This window comes from Oncorhynchus kisutch, linkage group LG17, assembly GCF_002021735.2.
Source record: "Oncorhynchus kisutch isolate 150728-3 linkage group LG17, Okis_V2, whole genome shotgun sequence".
NCBI classification, from domain to species: domain Eukaryota; kingdom Metazoa; phylum Chordata; class Actinopteri; order Salmoniformes; family Salmonidae; genus Oncorhynchus; species Oncorhynchus kisutch.
The window spans coordinates 59,951,899-59,974,300 of NC_034190.2; the positions used below are offsets into that span (position 1 = coordinate 59,951,899).

Here is a 22,402-nt window from a genome sequence, read left to right on the forward strand (position 1 = left end):
AAGAGTATTCAAACACAGCGAGTCAGGGTCAATATTTATTTTTTCAAGTGAGGGGGGTGGGGGGTGAGGCTCTATGGAGTGGATGCAGGCAGGTATCCTTGAATGTAGGTTTTGTACTTACGGGGTTTCTTGGTGGTGACATTGACTGTGGCACAGTATGGGCCCACCCCAGCACTGTTGTACGCTCGGAGGGAGATAAAGTAGGTTCTGCTGCCCTCCAGGCCTCTGATCACCACAGACGTCCGGTTACCCATGGTCCTGATCACACTGGCTGTCTCCTGTCTCTCCCTCTCACCCCAGTACCTCAGCTACAGTTCAAAACACACCGGTCAACACTACAGGTCAACATCCCTGATATGTTTAAACATTTTTTCCTCATCAATGAAATCAATCAACTGTATTTTTAAAGCACAGCCACACTGGCCATAAACTCCCCAGTAGGATGAACCCTAGAGAAGAACCCATCTTCCTCGGGCTGTACCGGGTAGAAGTTAAGAGTAGGCTGGATAGTTTGTCACGTCAGAGTATTCATATGCTTGTCAAAGGCCGTGGTCACATTATGATTTTGTGTTAGAATATTTTGGAGTGAGCCAATGCTTTTTCAATGGGAATCATCCGTTGCCCGATGAATGACAACAGAGCTGATTGTCTGACAACAAAAAACGCACAAAGGCGTTTGCCTGAAATTGACAGATTTCTGGATGTCAATTTTCTGTTCTTTTTCAAAGATACTGGAGAGACCTACAAAAACATCTGCCTTTATTTCATTATTCGGAGTGGCACCACAGGAGGCCCCTCTGTTGCTATGGGCAACATGCTGGCCTTTACCACTCTTCTAGCTAGACGTCTTCTACTATTGAAGTGGAAAGATCGGTTTCCTTCTACTTTAAGCCATTGGATAAAGGAAGTTACGCAACATCTCAAGCTAGGGAAAATGTGCTACTCCTTTAGGGGATCTGCAATTACATTTATAATATCTAGCAAACCTTTCCTATGTAGAAGACATGGACCCAGATAATTTCATAACTACATAAACCAACCCAAATTAGAATTTGTATCCCTATTTTTACTCTTCTTTACTTTTTTGTTTGATTCTCTTTGTTTTGTTTGTTTTTTGGTCAAATTCTATATCATGCAAGCTGTGGGTTAGATTTGGTACGGGATCCTTTTTTGTCCTGTTGGAGCATGGGGGGGTTGAAGTAGGTTTGATCTGGTAGGGGATCCGTTTATGTTTTGCCCTCTACCTGTTCTGTCTGTATTATCTGTATAATCATTCAAAATGCCAAATAGAAAAACATTTGATAAAAATAAAAAACAAAACCTTTTGACGGATAAACTGTTTTCAGACAAGTTTGACTCGAGGACTAATGACGGACAAAAACGAACAATCATATACGATTTCATCCATGTTCATGCATCTCAGTGTGGCTGTACGCTAACTGATAGTTGTACAGACAGGATAGGGTGTTGATTTAATCTACATAAATGTAACAATTCAATGAGGGATAATACTGGATAGTCCATTGATCATGTACGAAGAGAAATACTGAAGCAGTGTCAGATCTATCCATTTTATGTCTATGATGTCCAGTGTGTTTGGGCTCTGACCTCGTAGCCCAGGATGCGTCTCCTATTGTTGCTCCAGGGCAGGGCCTTCCAGGTGGCCTCTACCTCCGATGCCGACACACTCCTGGCCCGCACCCTACCCGGGGCTCTGCTGGGCTCTAGGGTCACACACACACACACAGTGAATGTGTAACTACTGATAGCTGACAATAAGAAATAAAGTGCCTATAGAAAGTCTACATCCCCTTTAACTTTAAAAAAATATATATTTTGTCATTGATCTACACAAAACACTTCATAATGTCAAAGTGAAGTAAAAATTCGACACATTGTTTTTATAGTCGTTCAATAAGTATTCATCTTTCTGTTGAGGCAAGCCTAAATTAGTTCAGAAGTCAAATTTGGCTTAACAAATCACATAATAAGTTATATGGACTCCATCTGTGTGAAATAATAGGGGTGACATGATTTTTTAATGACTACCCTTTCCTCTGTCCCCCATACATACATCATCTGTAAGGTCCTTCAGTCAAGCACTGAATTTCAAGCACAGATTCAACTATAAAGATCAGAGAGCTTTTCAAAAGCCTCACAAAGAAGGGCAGTGATTGGTAGATGGTTAACAATAACAAATTACACATCAAATATATCTTTACGTATGCTCAAGTTTCTAATTATGCTGTGGATGATGTATTAAACCACCCAGACACATCAAAGATGCAGTCGTCCTTCTGAACTGAGCTGCAGGACAGGAAGGAAACTGCTTAGGGATTTCACCATGAGCCCATTTGTGATTTTAAAACAGTTACAGAGTTTAATGGATGTGAGGAGAAAACTGAGGATGGATCAAAAACATTGTAGTGACTCCACAATAATGGCCTAAATGACAGAGTGAAAACAATAATACAAATATACAGAATAAAAAAATATTCCAAAACATGCAACAAGGCACTGAAGTAATGAAAAACAAGGTAAAGGAATACACTTTTTGGCCTAAATGCAAAATCGTATGTTTGGGGCAAATCCAACAACACATCACTGAGTAACTGCCTCCTTATTTTCAAACATGGATCATGGTATTTGACATCGGCAAAGACTGTAGACTTTTTCAGGATGAAATGAAACGGGACAGGCAAAATGAAAATACATTTTAAAATCCTAGAGGATAACCTGCTTCAGTCTGCTTACACCAGACACCGGGAGAGGAATTCACCTTTCAGCAGGACAATAACACAGCTAAATCTACACTGGAGTTGCTTACCAAGAAGTGAATGTTCCTGAGTGGCCAAGTTACAGGTATATTAGTGTTTCATTTTCATTCATCTTAAAAAATAATTCAAATTTGTATTCCACTTTGACATTACAGAGTATTTTGCTAGATCGCTGACAAGAAAAGTACAACTAAATCAATGTTAACCTCACTTTGTAACACATTAAAATGTGAAGAAATCCAACGGAGGTCTAGACTTATTATACGCACTATACATACAGCATCTGAAATTAAAATGAATGATGGAATAGGTATGTTGTGTACTCAGCTGGGTCTGGCATCACTTAAACTTTGCAAAGAATACTCTACAGTGTTGAACCCTGTAGAGGTATTGATGGATTTCAGAATTCTAGAGTTATATAGAACATCTCAATAACGTTAGAAAAAAAATAAATCATTTTCACGTTATTCATTCCCTAAATAAATAACAGGGTCTGGCAGTGTACTGTACCTTCCTCTGCAGAGTAGATGGTGGCCACCGGCCCAAAGGGGCCCTCCCCTTTGTTATTGTACACGCCCACTTTCACATGAAACGGAGAGAAGGGAGCGATGCTCTCGTTCTTGAAGATGTATCTGGAGGCGTCGGGGGAGGTGACTGCTGCCTGCATCCAGCCTTGAGCCCCCTGAGGTCGGAAAGCTACCACATAGCCAAATCCTGGGCCACTCTGTAGCTCTTCAGGGACAGGCTGCAGAAAGAGGTGAAAACACAAATGTACATCGGTGCATTCACATAATACACATCTACCTTCTAATACAGCCATGCAGACCGGAACTACTTTTCTGGCTCGTATAAAACAATTTCACATTGTCCTCTTCACCGTGGTTCTAGCAACTTTGGTGAATGCGTAACCAGGCCAGCTCAATACAGCTTGGTTGGGCCCAGTAGTGTAAAAATACCTATTGGCACAACCTGCATGCTCTGAAACATACTTGCAGTCAGAGAATGGGTTATGTTTGATTCATAATTGATTTCAACATATCATTTGGTGCACTTTGCTGAATCTGTATGACTTTACCAATCAAGCTGATCATCTTTATTAGTAGTGTTCACTTTACCTCCCAAGTGATGACAAGCTCCGAGCGACCACCACCACCTCCGTTCACTCTGGATGGCGTTATCTTGGGAGCTGCAAAATCAAGGGTGTTTGTTTTCATAGAAAAACGTCAATGTCTGCATGCCTCCTACTATTATCATGGAAAAACATCTGTCAATTAATGCTGTTAATTGTTGGGGTCACCGTGCAGTTTTTAAACAAAAGATCCTCCTCATCATCAATCATCAACATCCCAGTAGAAATAGGCTTGTACTGTAACTCTTGCACTTTCCTATAATAATGCATTAACAATATTGCATCACAACTTGAATGTAAACAAACAATTAATTGGGTAAAATTGTGCATATTATAGTACAGTATTCAGCATTCATCGTTGTGTTGGGAGCTATGTGGGGCAGATACAGTACATACGCATGTCTTTGGTCCGGGCTTTTTTGGAAGGTTTGCTGGGCTCTCCTGTTCCGATGGCGTTGGTTGCCAGCACTCTGAACTCATACTCCACCCACGGACTGAGGTCAATGACAGTGGCTGTCAGCTGTTTGCCCCCAAGAAGTTCAGGAACTAACCCGGACAACAAATAGCCTTTAATTAGCATGTTGCAGGATCTTCTAGTGTTATATAAATACAGTCTATAACTTTGTGTGCTAATTGTGATGATGTACCTTGAACCTTGATTATGTTGTGAGTGCATTATTCAATTTAATATACAGTGTGTGTTATAGATAAAGATGCACGTGCACACACACACGCACCTGTGATGACTCCCTGCCAGCCCAGTGAAAAAGTTGTGCGGGCCTGGATGTTGTGGGTGAGGACTGGGCTGTGGTTGTCAGGACCCGGTCCCCAGGAGAGAGACGCTGTGCTGTCTGTCATCTCTGTCACCTGGAATTCCACAGGTGGGCCTGGAGCACCTGGAAACATCGTTATCACAGTATCATCTTAGTTGATCAACATGAGATATAAAGTACAGTGTATTCTACACATACATTTTAATAATATATTTATTAATTAAAATGTACTGTAGCAGTCATGATTCAAACACAAGCTTACGAAGAGGTCTAAACATTATGGGCTGATTATTGGAGAGTAGGAGAAGCCAAGGTTCCAGGTTTAATTCTAAACCTTCCATTTGCTACATTAGTGGCAAAAGTGGGATTTCACAATTCAATTTTTTTTTACTGGATCCTACAACAGATCAATGTGACATTTTGTGCTACTGGTGCTCCAGCATAGCCATACCTCTAACTACCACATCGGTGGCGATGGAAACACTGTCCACCTTGGTCTGGACAGCACAGGTATACTTCCCAGCATGCCTCAGCTGAATGTTACGGATCATGATGTCACCTGCTGAGCGCTGTCCATAAGGAATGTCAAACCAGAGCAGTAAGGAAAATGTTAGAATTCTAGAAAAGATATCAAATAAAAGGCCCTTCTTCAAATACGAGCAGGATGAGAGAGTACACTTGATTGGTTATGTGTTCAATATATGAGGAGAAAGTCATGATAAAAGTCAAAGACCTTCAGTAGAAACGGCTGAATATTTCAGACCGTTTAATGATGACAGTTTCTGAGAGAATGAAAAGGCTATTTTCAGTCCCATTCCTTTTACTCCTTTCTGTTTCTAATTGTCAGCTATAATACATGCTGACCTTTGAAGCTGCTCTACTGTACTTGTTAGTATGACTTTTGTCACATAGATAAGATTGAGGTCAAGACGACCAATGCTTTCATACTGTAGAAGACCAACATTTGTGAGGAGATCATTTTTGCCGAGCATTAGCTCACACTCACTATACTCTGTGATGGTTTCTTGTTATTGGGCCTCAAAAAACCCAAGTTACAATGTAGTTGTAAGTAACTCATGTGGTGGGCGGCACTTAGAGTTTTAGCTTGAACATTGTAAGGAAACTGGGCTCCATGTGAGCGAAACTGGGATCCACATGGCCAAAACAATAATGATAAACACTTTTTTTGCATAACAGTATACACTATCACAAAACACTTTTTACAAAACAGTAGACACAACTCTCTACGTAGGACACAAACATCTATTGTGTAAAGTATGTCAATCAAAACTAAATAATTGTTTCACAGCCAATAACAATTACTTCCATAATGTATATCTTTACCACCAACATGTAAATCCCTTCACATAATTGTTAACCTCCTAAGGAGTCCATAAATACACATTAAATAGTTCACCTGTCAATTGTTTGGTTTTCCATGGGCAGCTGTTTTATAGGGAAAATATTCAATGTGTTGCACAGTATATAAAAACATATGGCCTTATATAAAAAGGAAATTTAATTGAACAGTCCTTACTTTTTTACAGTTATTGTGTTTACTGTACTTCAGTCATGTTTGGGGGGAATTACTTTCAATATTACTCTATTCCATGTTGCTTTTCAGAGGCCTCATCATGTTTTACATTGGAGAGCTTTGTCAGCCATGTCTAGTCACAGCATATATAGTAGGCCTAACTACCTCACAGTATTTGGTTTGTAGTACCATAAATACTTGCTTGGTTTGGAGTACTTTTGCAGGATTAGATTTGATTTGATTTATGTTTACTGAATTGTAAGCATTTACAAAATTACATACAGCACAGAACACATATGCAATCCAAACAGTATCATATATTTTTGTACACCTTTCTGTGAAATTCTTCCTACTTTACAGTTTCTCAATCACATACAAGCATACATTTTTTTTTTTACTGTGGCCAAACATATCCAAATACATTTTCCAAACTTCAGATACAAAGGCGAAAAACTTATCAGGATTGCATATCTTAGACACACTTTTGCAAAAGTATGAATACAAATGGAATCAGTGGATACAAAATTCACTGTTAAGTGTTCTTAGAATATTAACACATTTTCCTCAGAAGAGTTGTGTTCACTGTTTTCAGCAATCAGTTAATACTAGTGATGAAAAATCTTAAACACTCCATCAGTGCTATTTCATGTACAACATAGTGAAATATTTAGGCAATTGGGACTGTGTCATTTTAGGATTTTTTACAACATTGCAAATATGCAGAAAATTAAGTTGAGTTACTCTAATGCAACTTTAGGTTAGTCCTATTTCGTAACATTGTGACCATCCATTCAAGCTTTGCTTTGGTGTGGCCTATACATTCATATATCAGTTGTGTTCCTCCATCATGATTTAGTGACTGCAAAGAAATTATATTGCTATAATAGGATTTTTTTTTTTTGACAGTCGTGTTGGGAGAAGATATACGGACACTCCTGGTGGACAAATCAATGATGTATAGAGCCGAGTGAAGCGAATCATACGGACCAACTTTCTTTGGCCAAAGAAAGAACGGACTGTCATGCATTAATATTAGCAAATATACCATACAATTTAGCTATTTAATATACAATTTTAAAAACTCACCACTTAAACTCGACACTTAACTTACCTGTCAAAGAAGACGCAGGGATGACAGTCAATTCGGTATTTGGCCAAAGAAAGTTGGCCAGTGTGATTTGGTACACTCAGCTCTCAGCTGCGCTATATACGCCATCAATTTGTCCACCCGTAGTGTCCATATAGGTTCTCCCAGTAGTGTTCTTTTGTTGCAGTTAATTGCATTTTTGACAATATCTTATAGTTTTTATGAATGTTTTTAGAAGGAAACTACAGTACATAAAAACATGTATTTACTGTTTTGCAAAAGGCCAGAGTTCTGTGTCGTACGTACACTGTTTTGAAAATCGACATTGTTCCAAAAAATGTTTGAACACCATTGAGATAAACTGTACTATTTCATCCTAATTCAGAGAATGCTGCTCACGTCTATAAAATGTTTGAATACCATCTTGTACCATTGACTCTTTTTCATAGAAAAAGTGTATCTATTATAGTTAGTATTTGTTGAGCCATTATTTAATAAATGGTGAGATAACCTCATTTGTTGATTAATAATAATTTTGGATAGCGTTAGCTGCTTTTGTAAAGTGTACTTTAAGTTGTGAGAGTGTAAGTTAATTTTGATATAGAAATATTCTCACTAGATGACAAATTATACTTTTTGATATTATGACATTTTGTGACAGGTATTTTAAGTTTTGATAGTGCATTAAGAGAAATTATTGTTTTGGAAAACACACTTGCACTTTAGTGGGCTAAGTTAACTATATACAGTGCCTTCAGAAAGTATTCATATCCCTTGACTTTTTTCACATTGTGTTGTGTTACAGACCAAATTTTAAATTTATAAAATTGAGATTTGGTGTCACTGATCTACACATAATACCCTATAATGTCTAAGTGAAAATTTGTTTGTAAAACATTTGAAAAATTTATAAAAATGTTAAGCTGAAATGTCTTGAGTCAATAAGTATTCAACTCCTTTGTCATGGCAAGCCTATATACGTCCAGGAGTAGAAATGTGCTTAACAAATTGCATTATAAGTTGCATAAGTTGTTATCAACGGAGACTAATGGAGAATAAACTATAAACTATCAAAATAAAGAAAGTCGCACTCTCCATGTTTAATCTCCCAGCAATTTAATGGGTATTTACCAACGTTTCGGCATCACTGTGCCTTCCAGGATGGGTATTTACCAACGTTTCGTCATCACTGTGCCTTCCTGCCGAAACGTTGGTAAATACCCATTAAATTGCTGGGAGATTATACACGGAGAGTGCGACTAGTTTATAGTTTATTCGCCGTTAGTCAGCACCTCCACACAAACTATTATGACTACCCCATCTCTGTACCCCCACACATAAAATTATCTGTAAGGTCCCTCAGTCGGCAGGAAATTTCAAACACAGATTCAACCACATAGACCAGGGAGGTTGAACATCCCTTTGAGCATGGTGAAGTTATTAATTAGGCTTTGGATGGTGTATCAATACACCCAGTCGCTACAAAGATACAGGCGTCCTTCCTAACTCAGTTGCCGGTGACGAAGGAAACTGCTCAAGGATTTCACCATGAGGCCAATGGTTATTTTAAAATAAATAAATCAAATACTTTAATGGTTGTGATGAGAAAACGTTGTAGTTACTCCACAATACTAACCTAAATGACAGAGTGAAAAGAAGGAAGCCTGTGCAGAAAAAAAGTATTCCAAAGCATGCATCCTGTTTGCAACAAGGCACTAATAATAATACTGCTAAAAATGAGGGGGAAAAAAATGTTCTGAATACAAAGCTGTATGTTTGGAGCAAATCCAACACATTACATCACTGAGTAGTACTCAATCATGGTGATGGCTGCATCATGTTATGGATATACTTGTCATTGGCAAGGACTAGGGAATTTTTTAAAGATAAAAATAAATGGAATACAGCTATAAGCACGCGCAAATTCCTAGAGGAAAACCTGGTTCAGTGTGCTTTCCAACAAAAACAAACCTTTCAGCCATACAATATGTCAGGATTTGGCCAGGATTGTTCTGGTTTTGGCCACTAGATGCTCCCATTGTGCTTTTTGACCCTTTTGTTTTCCCTGGTTTCCAGTTATTATTTGCACCTGTGCCTCGTTTCCCTTGAATGTATTTAAACCCTTAGTTTTCCTCAGTTCTTTGCTCTGTGTTTGAAGGTTAGCACCCAGCCCCAGCGATGCTGTGAACATTTGTTGCTCCAGTTGGACTCTCTTGTGGTACTCTGTTTTTGTTCTCGTTTATTTATTTTTGATTATCTTTTGAGGCTTTTTTCTGCTGTACCTACCACCTTGTGGATTTACCTTTTGACTTAGAGGATTACCTTTTTCTCTTGGAATTACTTTATGATTTATATTTTTGCCTGAAGAACTTTCCTTTTTATTTTATTAAAACACCGTCTCAAGTACTGCTTTGTCTGCCTCATCTTCTGGGTTCTGCCGACTATTAGTGGCTCAGTTTGTTAAGTGACTGTTTCTCACACCAGAGACCCGAGTTCGTAACCGGGTCTTGACACAATAGCCAAAAGAAGAATACCAAATCTACACTGGCTTGAAAATCTATGGCATAATCTTGAGAATGTCTGACAAGCAACGATCAACCATCAAATATTGTACAATCCAGGTGTGCAAAGCTCTTAGAGACTTACCCAAAAAAGACTCACAGATGTAATCGACGCCAAATGTGTTTCCACAAAGTATTGACTCATGGGAGTGAAGACTTATGTAAATTAGATATTTCTGTGTTTACATTTCCAACACGTGTTTTCAATGTCATTATGGGATATTGTGTGTAGATGGGTGAGAAAAAATATTTGTAATCCTTTTGTAATTCAGGCTGTAACACAACAACATTTGGAATACGTCAAGGGGTATGAATACTTTCTGAAGGCACTGTACCTCCAACAAATATAATGTTTGATGAACAGAACTATTTAACCTTTATGAAATTACTCATTGCATTTAAGACACACTTTTCTGCAACATGTCAGCTTTGTGTCGAGTGATTAGTGCAGGGAGTCAAGCGCTCAAATGAAGCCATGAGGCAAACACAATTACACAACTAATGGCATTGCTGATGAGCCGGAGGAATGTAGAACAAACTGTGGGTAGTAAGCAGCCAAGATATTATAATTGCTTTTCTAATTAAAGAGAAATACATTCAACTGTAGATGACCAAATGTAATGTTTGACTGAGCATTGAATCGACAATTCCTTAGGCAGCAGTTTTTTCAAAGGAGTAGTTGTTATCAACAAGCGGAACAGGCAAACAGGCAGACCCCTCTTGTTAATTGCAAAAACATATTTGATATGATTCATGAATGAAAAATCATTCAATACACTTCCTCTAGTCCATTCACTATATATCAGCAGTAAAGTATTCATTGTTGTACTGTATATGTTATTGTGCTCATAACATAATGCTGTAAAAAGGTCTACTCTGCCTGTGGTAATTTTACATCATATAAACATACACAGTAAAAATAAATTAATATGATCAACTGTATGTAATTGGATTGCAAATCACAAGTGACAACCACATAAATAAGTCAAGTAATTATAAAAGGTCATCATAGTAGACTTAATTCAAACACAGACTCAAAAGCACTTACTCCGCCAACTTTCTCAAAGTAGCCCCCGTGGTTTCCAAAGTGGATGAGCTGTTCGTTGAAGAACCAGGTGAATTTCAAATCGAGCGTGGGGTCATGGGAGACTTGGCAGGGGAGGACGATGCTCTCGCCCACTGTCACGTCCAAATGCCCAGCTGGGCTGGTGATAATGGTTGTCTCTGCAAGAGACAAAAACAAGTTTAGCTACCTGGGCCAGACAGAAACAGCGGGGCGCTTTTCTTATCACTATCAACTTTGTTCTGCCTATTTACATTGACAAAATGTATGTGTTTTATAGCACTATTGGGTTTCGTTTGAGTCCATTCAACTGTTTTTTCTTTGGAGGCATGGGGCTATTCTGGTGTCTTGTTAACTCCGGGACTGTTATACTCCGGGACTGTTATACCTCTGAGATTGTGATTATTGTGCTTTGTTCCTGTAAAATAAATGGGCATTATCGTGTCCGGTAACACTTTATTTGGATTGTCCATCTGTAGATGCTCTACGGACTATCAGTAACATTTCAACCTTCTGTCTACTAACCCTAACCATAGCCATAACCCTAACCTTAACCGTTATCCTAACCCTAAACTTGACCCTAACTCTGATTCTAAACCTAACCTTAGCAAGTAGTTGCTTATCAACAGATAGTTTATTGATAGTATGACCATCTGTAGAGCATCTACAGATGGACTATCCAAATAAAGTCTGACCTCTCCAAACCACTTAGTATTTCATCCAAACCACTTAGTACAGTGCCTTGCGAAAGTATTCGGCCCCCTTGAACTTTGCGACCTTTTGCCACATTTCAGGCTTCAAACATAAAGATATAAAACTATTTTTTTGTGTAGAATCAACAACAAGTGGGATACAATCATGAAGTGGAACGACATTTATTGGATATTTCAAACTTTTTTAACAAATCAAAAACTGAAAAATTGGGCGTGCAAAATTATTCAGCCCCTTTACTTTCAGTGCAGCAAACTCTCTCCAGAAGTTCAGTGAGGATCTCTGAATGATCCAATGTTGACCTAAATGACTAATGATGATAAATACAATCCACCTGTGTGTAATCAAGTCTCCGTATAAATGCACCTGCACTGTGATAGTCTCAGAGGTCCGTTAAAAGCGCAGAAAGCATCATGAAGAACAAGGAACACACCAGGCAGGTCCGAGATACTGTTGTGAAGAAGTTTAAAGCCGGATTTGGATACAAAAAGATTCTCAAGCTTTAAACATCCCAAGGAGCACTGTGCAAGCGATAATATTGAAATGGAAGGAGTATCAGACCACTGCAAATCTACCAAGACCTGGCCGTCCCTCTAAACTTTCAGCTCATACAAGGAGAAGACTGATCAGAGATGCAGCCAAGAGGCCCATGATCACTCTGGATGAACTGCAGAGATCTACAGCTGAGGTGGGAGACTGTCCATAGGACAACAATCAGTCGAATATTGCACAAATCTGGCCTTTATGGAAGAGTGGCAAGAAGAAAGCCATTTCTTAAAGATATCCATAAAAAGTGTTGTTTAAAGTTTGCCACAAGCCACCTGGGAGACACACCAAACATGTGGAAGAAGGTGCTCTGGTCAGATGAAACCAAAATTGAACTTTTTGGCAACAATGCAAAACGTTATGTTTGGCGTAAAAGCAACACAGCTCATCACCCTGAACACACCATCCCCACTGTCAAACATGGTGGTGGCAGCATCATGGTTTGGGCCTGCTTTTCTTCAGCAGGGACAGGGAAGATGGTTAAAATTGATGGGAAGATGGATGGAGCCAAATACAGGACCATTCTGGAAGAAAACCTGATGGAGTCTGCAAAAGACCTGAGACTGGGACGGAGATTTGTCTTCCAACAAGACAATGATCCAAAACCATAAAGCAAAATCTACAATGGAATGGTTCAAAAATAAACATATCCAGGTGTTAGAATGGCCAAGTCAAAGTCCAGACCTGAATCCAATCGAGAATCTGTGGAAAGAACTGAAAACTGCTGTTCACAAATGCTCTCCATCCAACCTCACTGAGCTCGAGCTGTTTTGCAAGGAGCAATGGGAAAACATTTCAGTCTCTCGATGTGCAAAACTGATAGAGACATACCCCAAGCGACTTACAGCTGTAATCGCAGCAAAAGGTGGCACTACAAAGTATTAACTTAAGGGGGCTGAATAATTTTGCACGCCCAATTTTTCAGTTTTTGATTTGTTAAAAAAGTTTGAAATATCCAATAAATGTCGTTCCACTTCATGATTGTGTCCCACTTGTTGTTGATTCTTCACAAAAAATACAGTTTTATATCTTTGTTTGAAGCCTCAAATGTGGCAAAAGGTCGCAAAGTTCAAGGGGGCCGAATACTTTCGCAAGGCACTGTATCTTGTCCAACTGACTTTGTATCTCGCCCAAATGACTTACCTTAAGTTGTTATGCCAGTTGTGCTTCTGTTGTGCTTTCAGACCGTGTAATGATGACTGTAATGGTCACGGATTCCATCCATTAATATGTTTATGCATTGACAGTTTTTTGAAAGCCTACAGCGAGGCTGCTTGTGATTCCCAACTTGTAACAGATGCCCATATAGCTATCTGATGATTCATGTTCATCATGGACCTGTCTAATAAGGGCTCTAGGAGCCCATGTGAACGCCAAAGGTTCTTGACTGAAGTGGATGGAGTCATTAACACTAGGGCCGCTTGGCTTCTCAGTATACAAGTACCCGCTAGAGAACGTGCCTCTAGCTTAGGCATACTGTATCGTTATCAACCAAAAATAAATACCACAGTAACAAAATATTAGTTGACTGTGTTAAAAATCCAAATCTTGGAATAAAAAACTATTTGTTCAATTTGATTTATAGATTTGATTTAGCTGAAATATCACAAGGAACTCAAAAATAGTAGAGCCCAGTAACAGCTTCTTTATATAAAGAAAATAGAAAAATATCATCTCAACTTGTGGCTGTAATGTTCACTGAATGGACAGCGCCTGTCTAGACAGCTATGGAAATCTCCTGTTCAGGCATTGGCTCATATTGTCATCCTTTCTCATACACTGAATGAGAATGAACAGTGCAAGTGGCTTTAGCTGTCACTGTTTGTTCAAACTATAACCACAAGTCACTTACACAAAGTAATGCATCACTGAAGAAACTAAGAAACCACACAAACCCATTCCTCTGCAAGCCTCCATTTCCACAGGTCAGTCCGGAGTCTATAATTTGGTTCCATTTGGCTAGACAAAAAGCCCTCCTATTTCAACCACAGCATGGTGGTATGCTGCATAACAACCTAATCTTTGCTCTGGCTCTTTTGAGTGTCTTTTCCACTTCGGCAGTGCAGTGAGATACGCAGGGCTGAGTTTCCATACAGCAAGCCCCAGCTGAATTATGCATGGGTGTCATAAGCGTCTAATGGACAGAGAATCAGACACTGCATGTCAGATGGTGTTTAAGGTCTCTATACGTTACGCTGTCAAAACAGCCCAGTGGATCATCTCACACCCCCTATGGTGCATTCCAGGTGAGGCTATGAATGCATGCCCTATGAATGAATGTCTCAAGACCAAAAAATGAGGAGACTTCATAACACATTCATAATCCCTACATGCTGCATTGATAAGCCGTGCTTATGTCAACAACCGCAAGTCAATATTTTTGTTATGTCACAGTACTGTCCTTTACACTGCAATTAAGAACATGCGGCTCTTGAAATAATGTATGTACTGCTTTTGTACTGCTTATGAATGTGTTATGGTTATGAATGTGTTATGACTTTCTTATGTAGGTACCCTTCAAATAAGCTGTTATCTAAATGAGAATGAAGATTTTCAACTGCTACCTATTGAGTTCGGAAATATGGAATCATTTGAACACATTTTGACATGCGTGTTTCAATGTCATCCAGCTGACATTTTGCTAGTGCATTACTTTACTTGACAATGAAAAGGGTATCATGGTTTCCCTCTTCATTGTCATCTCATTGATTTCTTGTTGCTAACATGGTATGGATGAACCACTATCAATCCAGGATAATTATACAGGATATCAGGGCTGTGCACAGACCATTCGGAGGTCAAATTTCCTCGGAATAAACATCACGGAGAAACTGAAATGGTCCACCCACACAGACAGTGTGATGAAGAAGGCAGCTGAAGAAATTGTTCTTGGCACCTAAACCCTCACGAACTGTTATATTGAGAGCATCCTGTCGGGCTGTATCCCCGCCTGGTACGGCAACTGCAGGGCTCTCAAGAGGGTGGTGCGGTCTGCTCAACGCATCACTGGGGGCAAACTACCTGCCCTCCAGGACACCTACAGCACCCAATGTCACAGGAAGGCCAAAAAGATCATCAAGGACAACAACCACCCGAGCCACTGCCTGTTCACCCCGAAGGCGAGTTCAGTACAGGTGCATCAACACTGGGACCGAGAGACTGAAAAACAGCTTCTATCTCAAGGCCATCAGACTGTTAAATAGCCATCACTAGCACATTAGAGGCTGCTGCCTATATACATAGACTTGAAATCACTGGCCACTTTAATAAATGGAACACTAGTCACTTTAATCATGTTTACATATTTTGCATTTCAAATGTATATTGTATGCTATTCTACTGTATCTTAGTCTATGCCACTCTCTTGTCTATGCCACTCTCTTGTCCATATATTTATATATTGTTAATTCCATTCCTTTACTTAGATTTGTGTGTATTTGGTATATGTTGTGAAATTGTTAGATATTACTGCACTGTCGGAGCTAGAAACAGAAGCATTTCGCTACACCCGCAATAACATCTGCTAAACACGTGTATGTGACCAACTTAAATGAATTGACTACAATCATAATTCTCTACTGTGTCTGCATCTGATCATTGCGAATGTAGCTAGAAGATGATGTAAATCAGCTATCTAGTTAGCTAGCTAGTTATAGCTATACTGTCAAAACAATCTAACTAGTCTTTACTTGGTTTTAGTTCGTTGGTGACATCAGCCTTTTTGTTTTGTCCCCTGGTGACAGAAGGGCAGGGGGGATTTGTGAGATTAGCTAGTTTTATGGTCAATTCAGATACATAAAAAAAAAGCTTTTTCCTCATAGGGCAAAAGGACAGGTTCTCGAGCACCACTAGGGGCCTAACTGTGCACATTCCTGCAGGGTATGTCTCTCCATAAAATAACAGTCTATGACATTTGTTGTAGCTTTCATTGCTATCATAACAGCCAGACACTTATTGTAGATTATATAAGTAGTTGATTGTAGCATGGTGCTAGCAATGGTAAAATTAACAGTTTGATTCTTGTATGGCACCATGTAGACAGATCACTCACTCTGCTAATAGTGGGATCCGAACTTGAGAAACACACACAACTTAAACTTGAATGTGAGACTTGCATTGATGTTAAATTGTATATCTGAAACTCAGTTTGAGTTAAGGGCAAATATGGAGATATGGGGGGGGGGGGGGGGGGATCCCTTTAAGCAAAGATGGGCAATACTTTTACTGACCGTGGCTGATATTGATTTCTTTCAAAGGGGACTGGCTGGATTTCATGAATATAGTCTACAAAAATCACCTGTAAAATATACAGTATGTAAGATACTGCCATTCTTGGAGGCAAAAGGGCTGAAAAAAGGAAATGAAAGCAGTTTCTATACCAAACAATTTGCAATTCATAAATTGTGAGGAATCACCAAAAGGCATTTTAATAGAGCACTGTTGTTGACTCTGCTCTTTAGAAGGGCTTGGAAATCCATTGCCTTGCAGAAGCGGGTGATTTAAATAGATTTAACTCTTAAACAAACAGAGCATGGCTATTAGCTACCCCAGGAAGGTATGAATTAAACATTAAGCCATAGCAATGCAATGAATCTTAAATCCAATGCTAACTCTGAACATGCCCAATCAACTAATTGTATGTTTGTGTGGTACATGGAAACTATCTGTTATTGTATCATCAATCCTTACATGGCTCTGTAGTCTGGTTCCTCTAATGAGACACTTGTTCATGGATAGTGCAGATAGTTATCTTCTATTGCCATGGAAAACATTGGTCCCTTTCTTCATGCTCTGGTGATGTAAAAAGTCATACAATTAATTTTGTCCTGTTCCAAAATACCTCCTCTTCTCCAATAGTGCAGGGTCATTATATTAACCGAATTAAAAACTCTAAGGGTCCTACTCTCAACTAATAACAAACAACCAAACCTACTCGTGAAGCCTGCAGAACAATCTGCTGCTGCAAGCATCCAGTCAGTATTTTTTTTTTAAATGTACATCTTAATGCAAGGATTAGAGAAATGGAGAGCCATCTCAAGGAGTGGAAGTAGAGATACCTTTAACCAAAAGACTCCCAGCACTGCTTGCCACTCCAAACTGGTTCCTTGCCACGCAGGTGTAGAGGCCGACATCCATTTTGGTAACGTTTGCTATTCGAAGACTTCCATTGTCCAACACTGAGACTCTAGAAATGAATAAAAAAAACAAATGTCAATATCTTAAGTCATACTACACTGATAGTTGTCACAGAAACTGTAATCCAACTAAGGCCTGTTTCTGAAGATCTGAGAATGCTATTATTGATGAGTGGGTGAAATATATACAGAGATTGAACAAATAAAATAAAGTAACATTTGTGACTATTTAAACATTTGTGACTACTAAACTATTATTTTAAACATTGTTCTAAATCTTCAGTGAGGAGTGAAACCATTCTGTTCTCTTCACAGATCCAGACCTCAAGGGCTGCAGTTTCTGCTGGTTATATCACCCTTGCCATTGAATCATCAGTTTCAATAGATCTAACCAGTTGTGTGTCTATTAGTCAGAACAGTGAGATGTTTTATTGATCAATGAAAACAGAGAACCAGTGGTATTGCTGCTGTTGCTCAGACTGGAGCTGTGCACCCCTGCCCTTGACCATCAGGTACCATGACAACAGTCCATAGTTAAAGGTAGAGTCAGCCATACACCAAGAAAACAGCAATATCGGGCCTACTTACGCAATAACTAGGAATGTGAATTGCAAGGCCAAAAGTCTCTGCCGTTTTGGTCCAGCAGCTAACACATTGCGTGAAGCACACCCATGCACATCTTTCTTTTGTGTGAGTGCAAGAGCTTGCAACGTGCTCATCTGCAATATCTGCAGTTCATCTTGCTGCTTGTGGCACTGTCATATCACTATGTTTAAAGCTGTTGAATAAACACCGGTGCCACAGATCTAAAGCCACACATCTGCTGGTCAGAGTGATATGTAATGAAAGGCTTATGAAAATGTAGTTTGTTAAAAGCCAACTGAACTCATCTTAGGTAGCAACCATATTGATGATGAAAAAATTTACCAATAACCTAATGCAGAAGACAAATGATTGAAACACGTAACTAAATGGTACGGCAGATTATGTGTGATCTATAATGTGTAAATTGCAGAAGATTGCCTGTGCAAACACTAAATACACGGGATATTAAGTATATTCATGTGAACGGAAGTAAGTTGCTTAGGTGAATTAAGTGATGTGTTCCGACCTGATCATCTGAACTAGTACTAGCGTTTCATTGTCATATTCTTATAATACCTTCCGCTATTAATCAATACGTAAGATCCCTGCACATCCCTGCTCTAAGCAGCTCTCTCAGCATCAAAACTGCTCAAGAGGGTGTGATGAGTCTCACCAATGCCCTATGCACATTAAAAAGGCTTTCAGAGGAAGTGAAGCTACACATTCTTAAAAAGACACAGCTCCCAAAAGATATTCCTTAGCATACAGGATAGCTATCCTTTCCCAAACAATCAAATATGACCTGCTAAGCTCACCAGAATCAAATGGCATTAGTCAATTTCTATAACTAGGCCGCCGGGAGAGGGAAGCACTTCCTCTGACTTCAGAGGGTTTCCAATGAAATGGACCAGAATAAAGAGTTATGGATATGAGATTTCACTTGGAGAAGACTTGACATTATACTGCAAACTGCACAGTGCAGACTTCCTCATCTTTCAAAGTGGAATAGAATAGAAAGATGCAGCCCATATTTAAGGAGAGTTTCCACTCTATGAAATTACTTTTCTTTGCCCTCCCTTTCTTCAAGGGCACAACAGCAATTAAGGTATACGAGGACTGTTGTGAATTCGTACAAAATGTTTTTCTCTCTGTTACTGGATGGTGTTAAAGTTAAATCCTGGACATATTATTTATCACTACTAAACTCGCATTTATTTTCTGCAAACTTAACATGTGTAAATATTTGTATGAACATAACAAAATTCAACCACTGAGACATAAACTGAACAAGTTCCACAGGCATGTGACTAACAGAAATTGAATAATGTGTCCCTGAACAAGGGGGGGGGGGCCTTTGTTTCCCATTGTCCTTGTCAGTTATTGTTACCATGTCCGTTGGTCCTGTGAGTACCTGTGCTGTTGTATTGGCTTCCATGCTACGTGTTATCGTGCACTTGTTTTACGGGACTCGTCCCGTGTATTATTTAGAGGTTTACACCTCGCTCATTTCTTTGGGTCGAGTAAATAAAAAACCAAATGACGTATTCCTGCGCCTGTCTCCAATCCTTAGAGAACGTGATACATTAAAAATAAAAACATGTAAAACTATTTTTTACATCCCAGCTGGGATGGCGTATCACTGCAGAATGCTGTGGTAGCCATGCTGGTTAAGTGTGCCTTGAATTCTCAATAAATCACTGACAGTGTCACCAACAAAGCACCCCCACACCATTCTCACCTCCTCCATACATCACGGTGGTAACCACACATGCGGAGATCATCCGTTCACCTACTCTGTGTCTCACAAAGACACGGAGGTTGGAACCAAAAATCTCAAATTTGGACTCATCAGACCAAAGGACAGATTTCCACCAGTCTAATGTCCATTGCTTGTGTATCTTTGCCCAAGCAAGTCTCTTCTTATTGGTGTCCTTTAGTAGTGGTTTCTTTGCAGCAATTCAACCATGATTGACGCAGTCTCATCTGAATAGTTGATGTTGAGATGTGTCTGTTACTTGTACTCCATGAAATATTAATTTGGGATGCAATCTGAGGTGCAGTTAACTCTAATGAACTTATCCCCTGCAGCAGAGGTAATGCTGGGTCTTCCTTTCCTGTGGCGGTCCTCATGAGAGCCAGTTTCCTCATAGCACTTGATGGTTTTTGCGACTGCACTTGAAGAAAATGTCAGAAAAAGTTCTTGACATTTTCTGGATTGACTGACCTTCATGTCTTAAAGTAATGGACTGTCATTTCTCTTTATTTGAGCTGTTCTTACCATAATATGGACTTGTTCATTTACCAAATATGGCTATCTTCGGTATACCACCCCTACCTTGTCACAACACAACCGAGTAGCTCAAACGCATTAAGAAGGAAAGAAATCCCACAAATTAACTTTTAACAAGGCACACCTGTTAATTGAAATGCATTTCAGGCGACTACCTCATGATGCTGATAGAGAGAATACCAGAGTGTGCAAAGCTGTCATCAAGGCAAAGGGTGGCTACTTTGAAGAATGTCAAATATAAAATATATTTTAATTTGTTTAACACTTTTCTGGTTACTGCATGATTCCATATGTGTTATTTCGTAGTTTTGAAGTCTTCACTTTAATTCTACAATGTAGAAAATAGTAAATATAAAGAAAAATCCTGGAATGAGTAGTTGTGTCCCAACTTTGACTGGTACTGTATACCCAGATGACTGATGGAGGGGGTGCTGTTTTGAAGCCTCTGCGCTGCCATTGTTGTACTCCTCCACCATCGTAAAATAATATTTTGGAAGATATAGATATGCATTTATTAATGTCTACATTCATTTTTGCCAAGTATATTCTATTACATACACCTTAATGCATTCTTTGAAATGAATTATGGGAATTGAACATCATTTTTTTAAATAAAAAAACACTATGTCCCTTAAAGTACAATTTTGTGAGAGTACTAACGTTACAGTCCCTACTACAACAAATAAATACTCAAATATATCTAATTTTGTATTCAAACATTTAATTGAAATACTGTACAATTTCATTCATTCTTATGGAGGACTGCTCCTTCTGAGTAACACCAATATGGCGGAGGTGCCTTCAAAGCCTCTCATTGGCAAATACATACTGTAACATCAGCCAGGGTATATACTCATAATTGGCTGAAACTAAAGGTGATACCACACTCCAGAGCACTATGTAGGACCTAGGCTATCAGCTACATGAAATAAATCAAATAATCAAATAATGTGAATACACAAAGCTCAATAAGCATTGGAAAGAGAAAACCATTCATTGTAGGTTTTGTACAATACTTTTGTTGTGCTGATATGGGGTTATGTATGAAACATCAACATTGTAGGGTTTTCATCTCCTCATTGAGATAAACATTACTCTTCCTCATTTTTAGAGACTCTTTAGGAACTTATTGTGGTCTGTTTGGTTCAGAGGATTACAGATGGAGCATCTTTTTTTTAAGCAACAATGTGTGCTGTTTAACATAACAAAGAGGCCTAATTCCAATGGCAATTTTATAAAGCCATTTTGTGAGTTTTGTCCTTTCCGTTTGGTCAGCATTGAAATTAAATGACTTGTAAGCCATTACGGTTAATGTCATAGCCCCAGCATAAGTACACACACAAATCCTGTTTAAGACGTGCCAGTGATGCGCAGTGCCAACACTGCATGACTTGATTACACAATCACAGCCCAAACTTGTTCTTGGTACATTTGCTCTCCTCTGGCCCAGAGCATCTACACATAATAATACCACAAAGATTAGAAAGAAGTATCCGTGTTATTAGGACAGTGAGATAGATTAGTAGTGTAGCACTCCTGCAATAACAGCGGTGCAGTCCTATCTAGATAAAGTGGAGAAGAATCCTTAAGAGACAAACAGGGGGAATTGGTTTGTGAAAGATGCAGCCATAACCCTAGCCAACTACTTTTTCTGTACACATCTCTACTCTAGGATATTTCCTTGCTAAATCAAATATTTCTTAGGTGTCGTTGATTTGATCCGTGAGCAGATTAAAATTGCTCACACCAGGAATACACCTGTACAGAAATAAATACATATTGACCAAATTCATTTTTAGGAGCATTACTGAAGCATTACCACAGCAAAATACGAGTGACACACCTCACACTCAATCTTTGGAATGATATTACTGCTAGAAGCCAGTTCAAACCACAGCAACTCATTCTTGTTCCTGAGCGAGATGTATCAACCCAGCTATTTCTTCAAAGTAGCCTGGCTCCACCTGGTACATCACCTCTGGTGCTTCCTAATAATGTTGGCAAAGGGAGGTGAGACTTCCAGGCCTGAGGATGGATATCCAGGAGATGCAGCACAAAAGCTGCTGAGGCAGTTAATACAATTAATCCCAGATCAAATGAGAAATGCAGACCCCTGCTGATTCTTCACATGCACCGGCAGATGTGCCCATGTTGTAATGTCTTCCGTTTGGCATTACTCTGTGGAAACGAAGATGCTATTGCAGGGAATGT

General features: G+C 39.2%; 1 protein-coding gene across 3 annotated transcripts in view; it reads right to left on the minus strand.

Annotated features, from left to right (window-relative positions):
• Positions 1–22,402, minus strand: part of cntn3a.1 (contactin 3a, tandem duplicate 1) — a 105,295-nt gene that overhangs the window by 3,375 nt on the left and 79,518 nt on the right. For all 3 annotated transcript variants that reach the window (XM_020506391.2, XM_020506390.2, XM_020506388.2), the window contains exons 12-20: positions 17,239–17,366; positions 10,910–11,085; positions 5,131–5,248; positions 4,644–4,802; positions 4,303–4,452; positions 3,893–3,963; positions 3,288–3,522; positions 1,609–1,724; positions 122–308 (exon numbers count right to left, since the gene is read on the minus strand). In XM_020506391.2, coding sequence (XP_020361980.1) covers positions 122–308; positions 1,609–1,724; positions 3,288–3,522; positions 3,893–3,963; positions 4,303–4,452; positions 4,644–4,802; positions 5,131–5,248; positions 10,910–11,085; positions 17,239–17,366 — 1,340 coding nt within the window. The remainder of the gene's footprint in view (positions 1–121; positions 309–1,608; positions 1,725–3,287; positions 3,523–3,892; positions 3,964–4,302; positions 4,453–4,643; positions 4,803–5,130; positions 5,249–10,909; positions 11,086–17,238; positions 17,367–22,402) is intronic.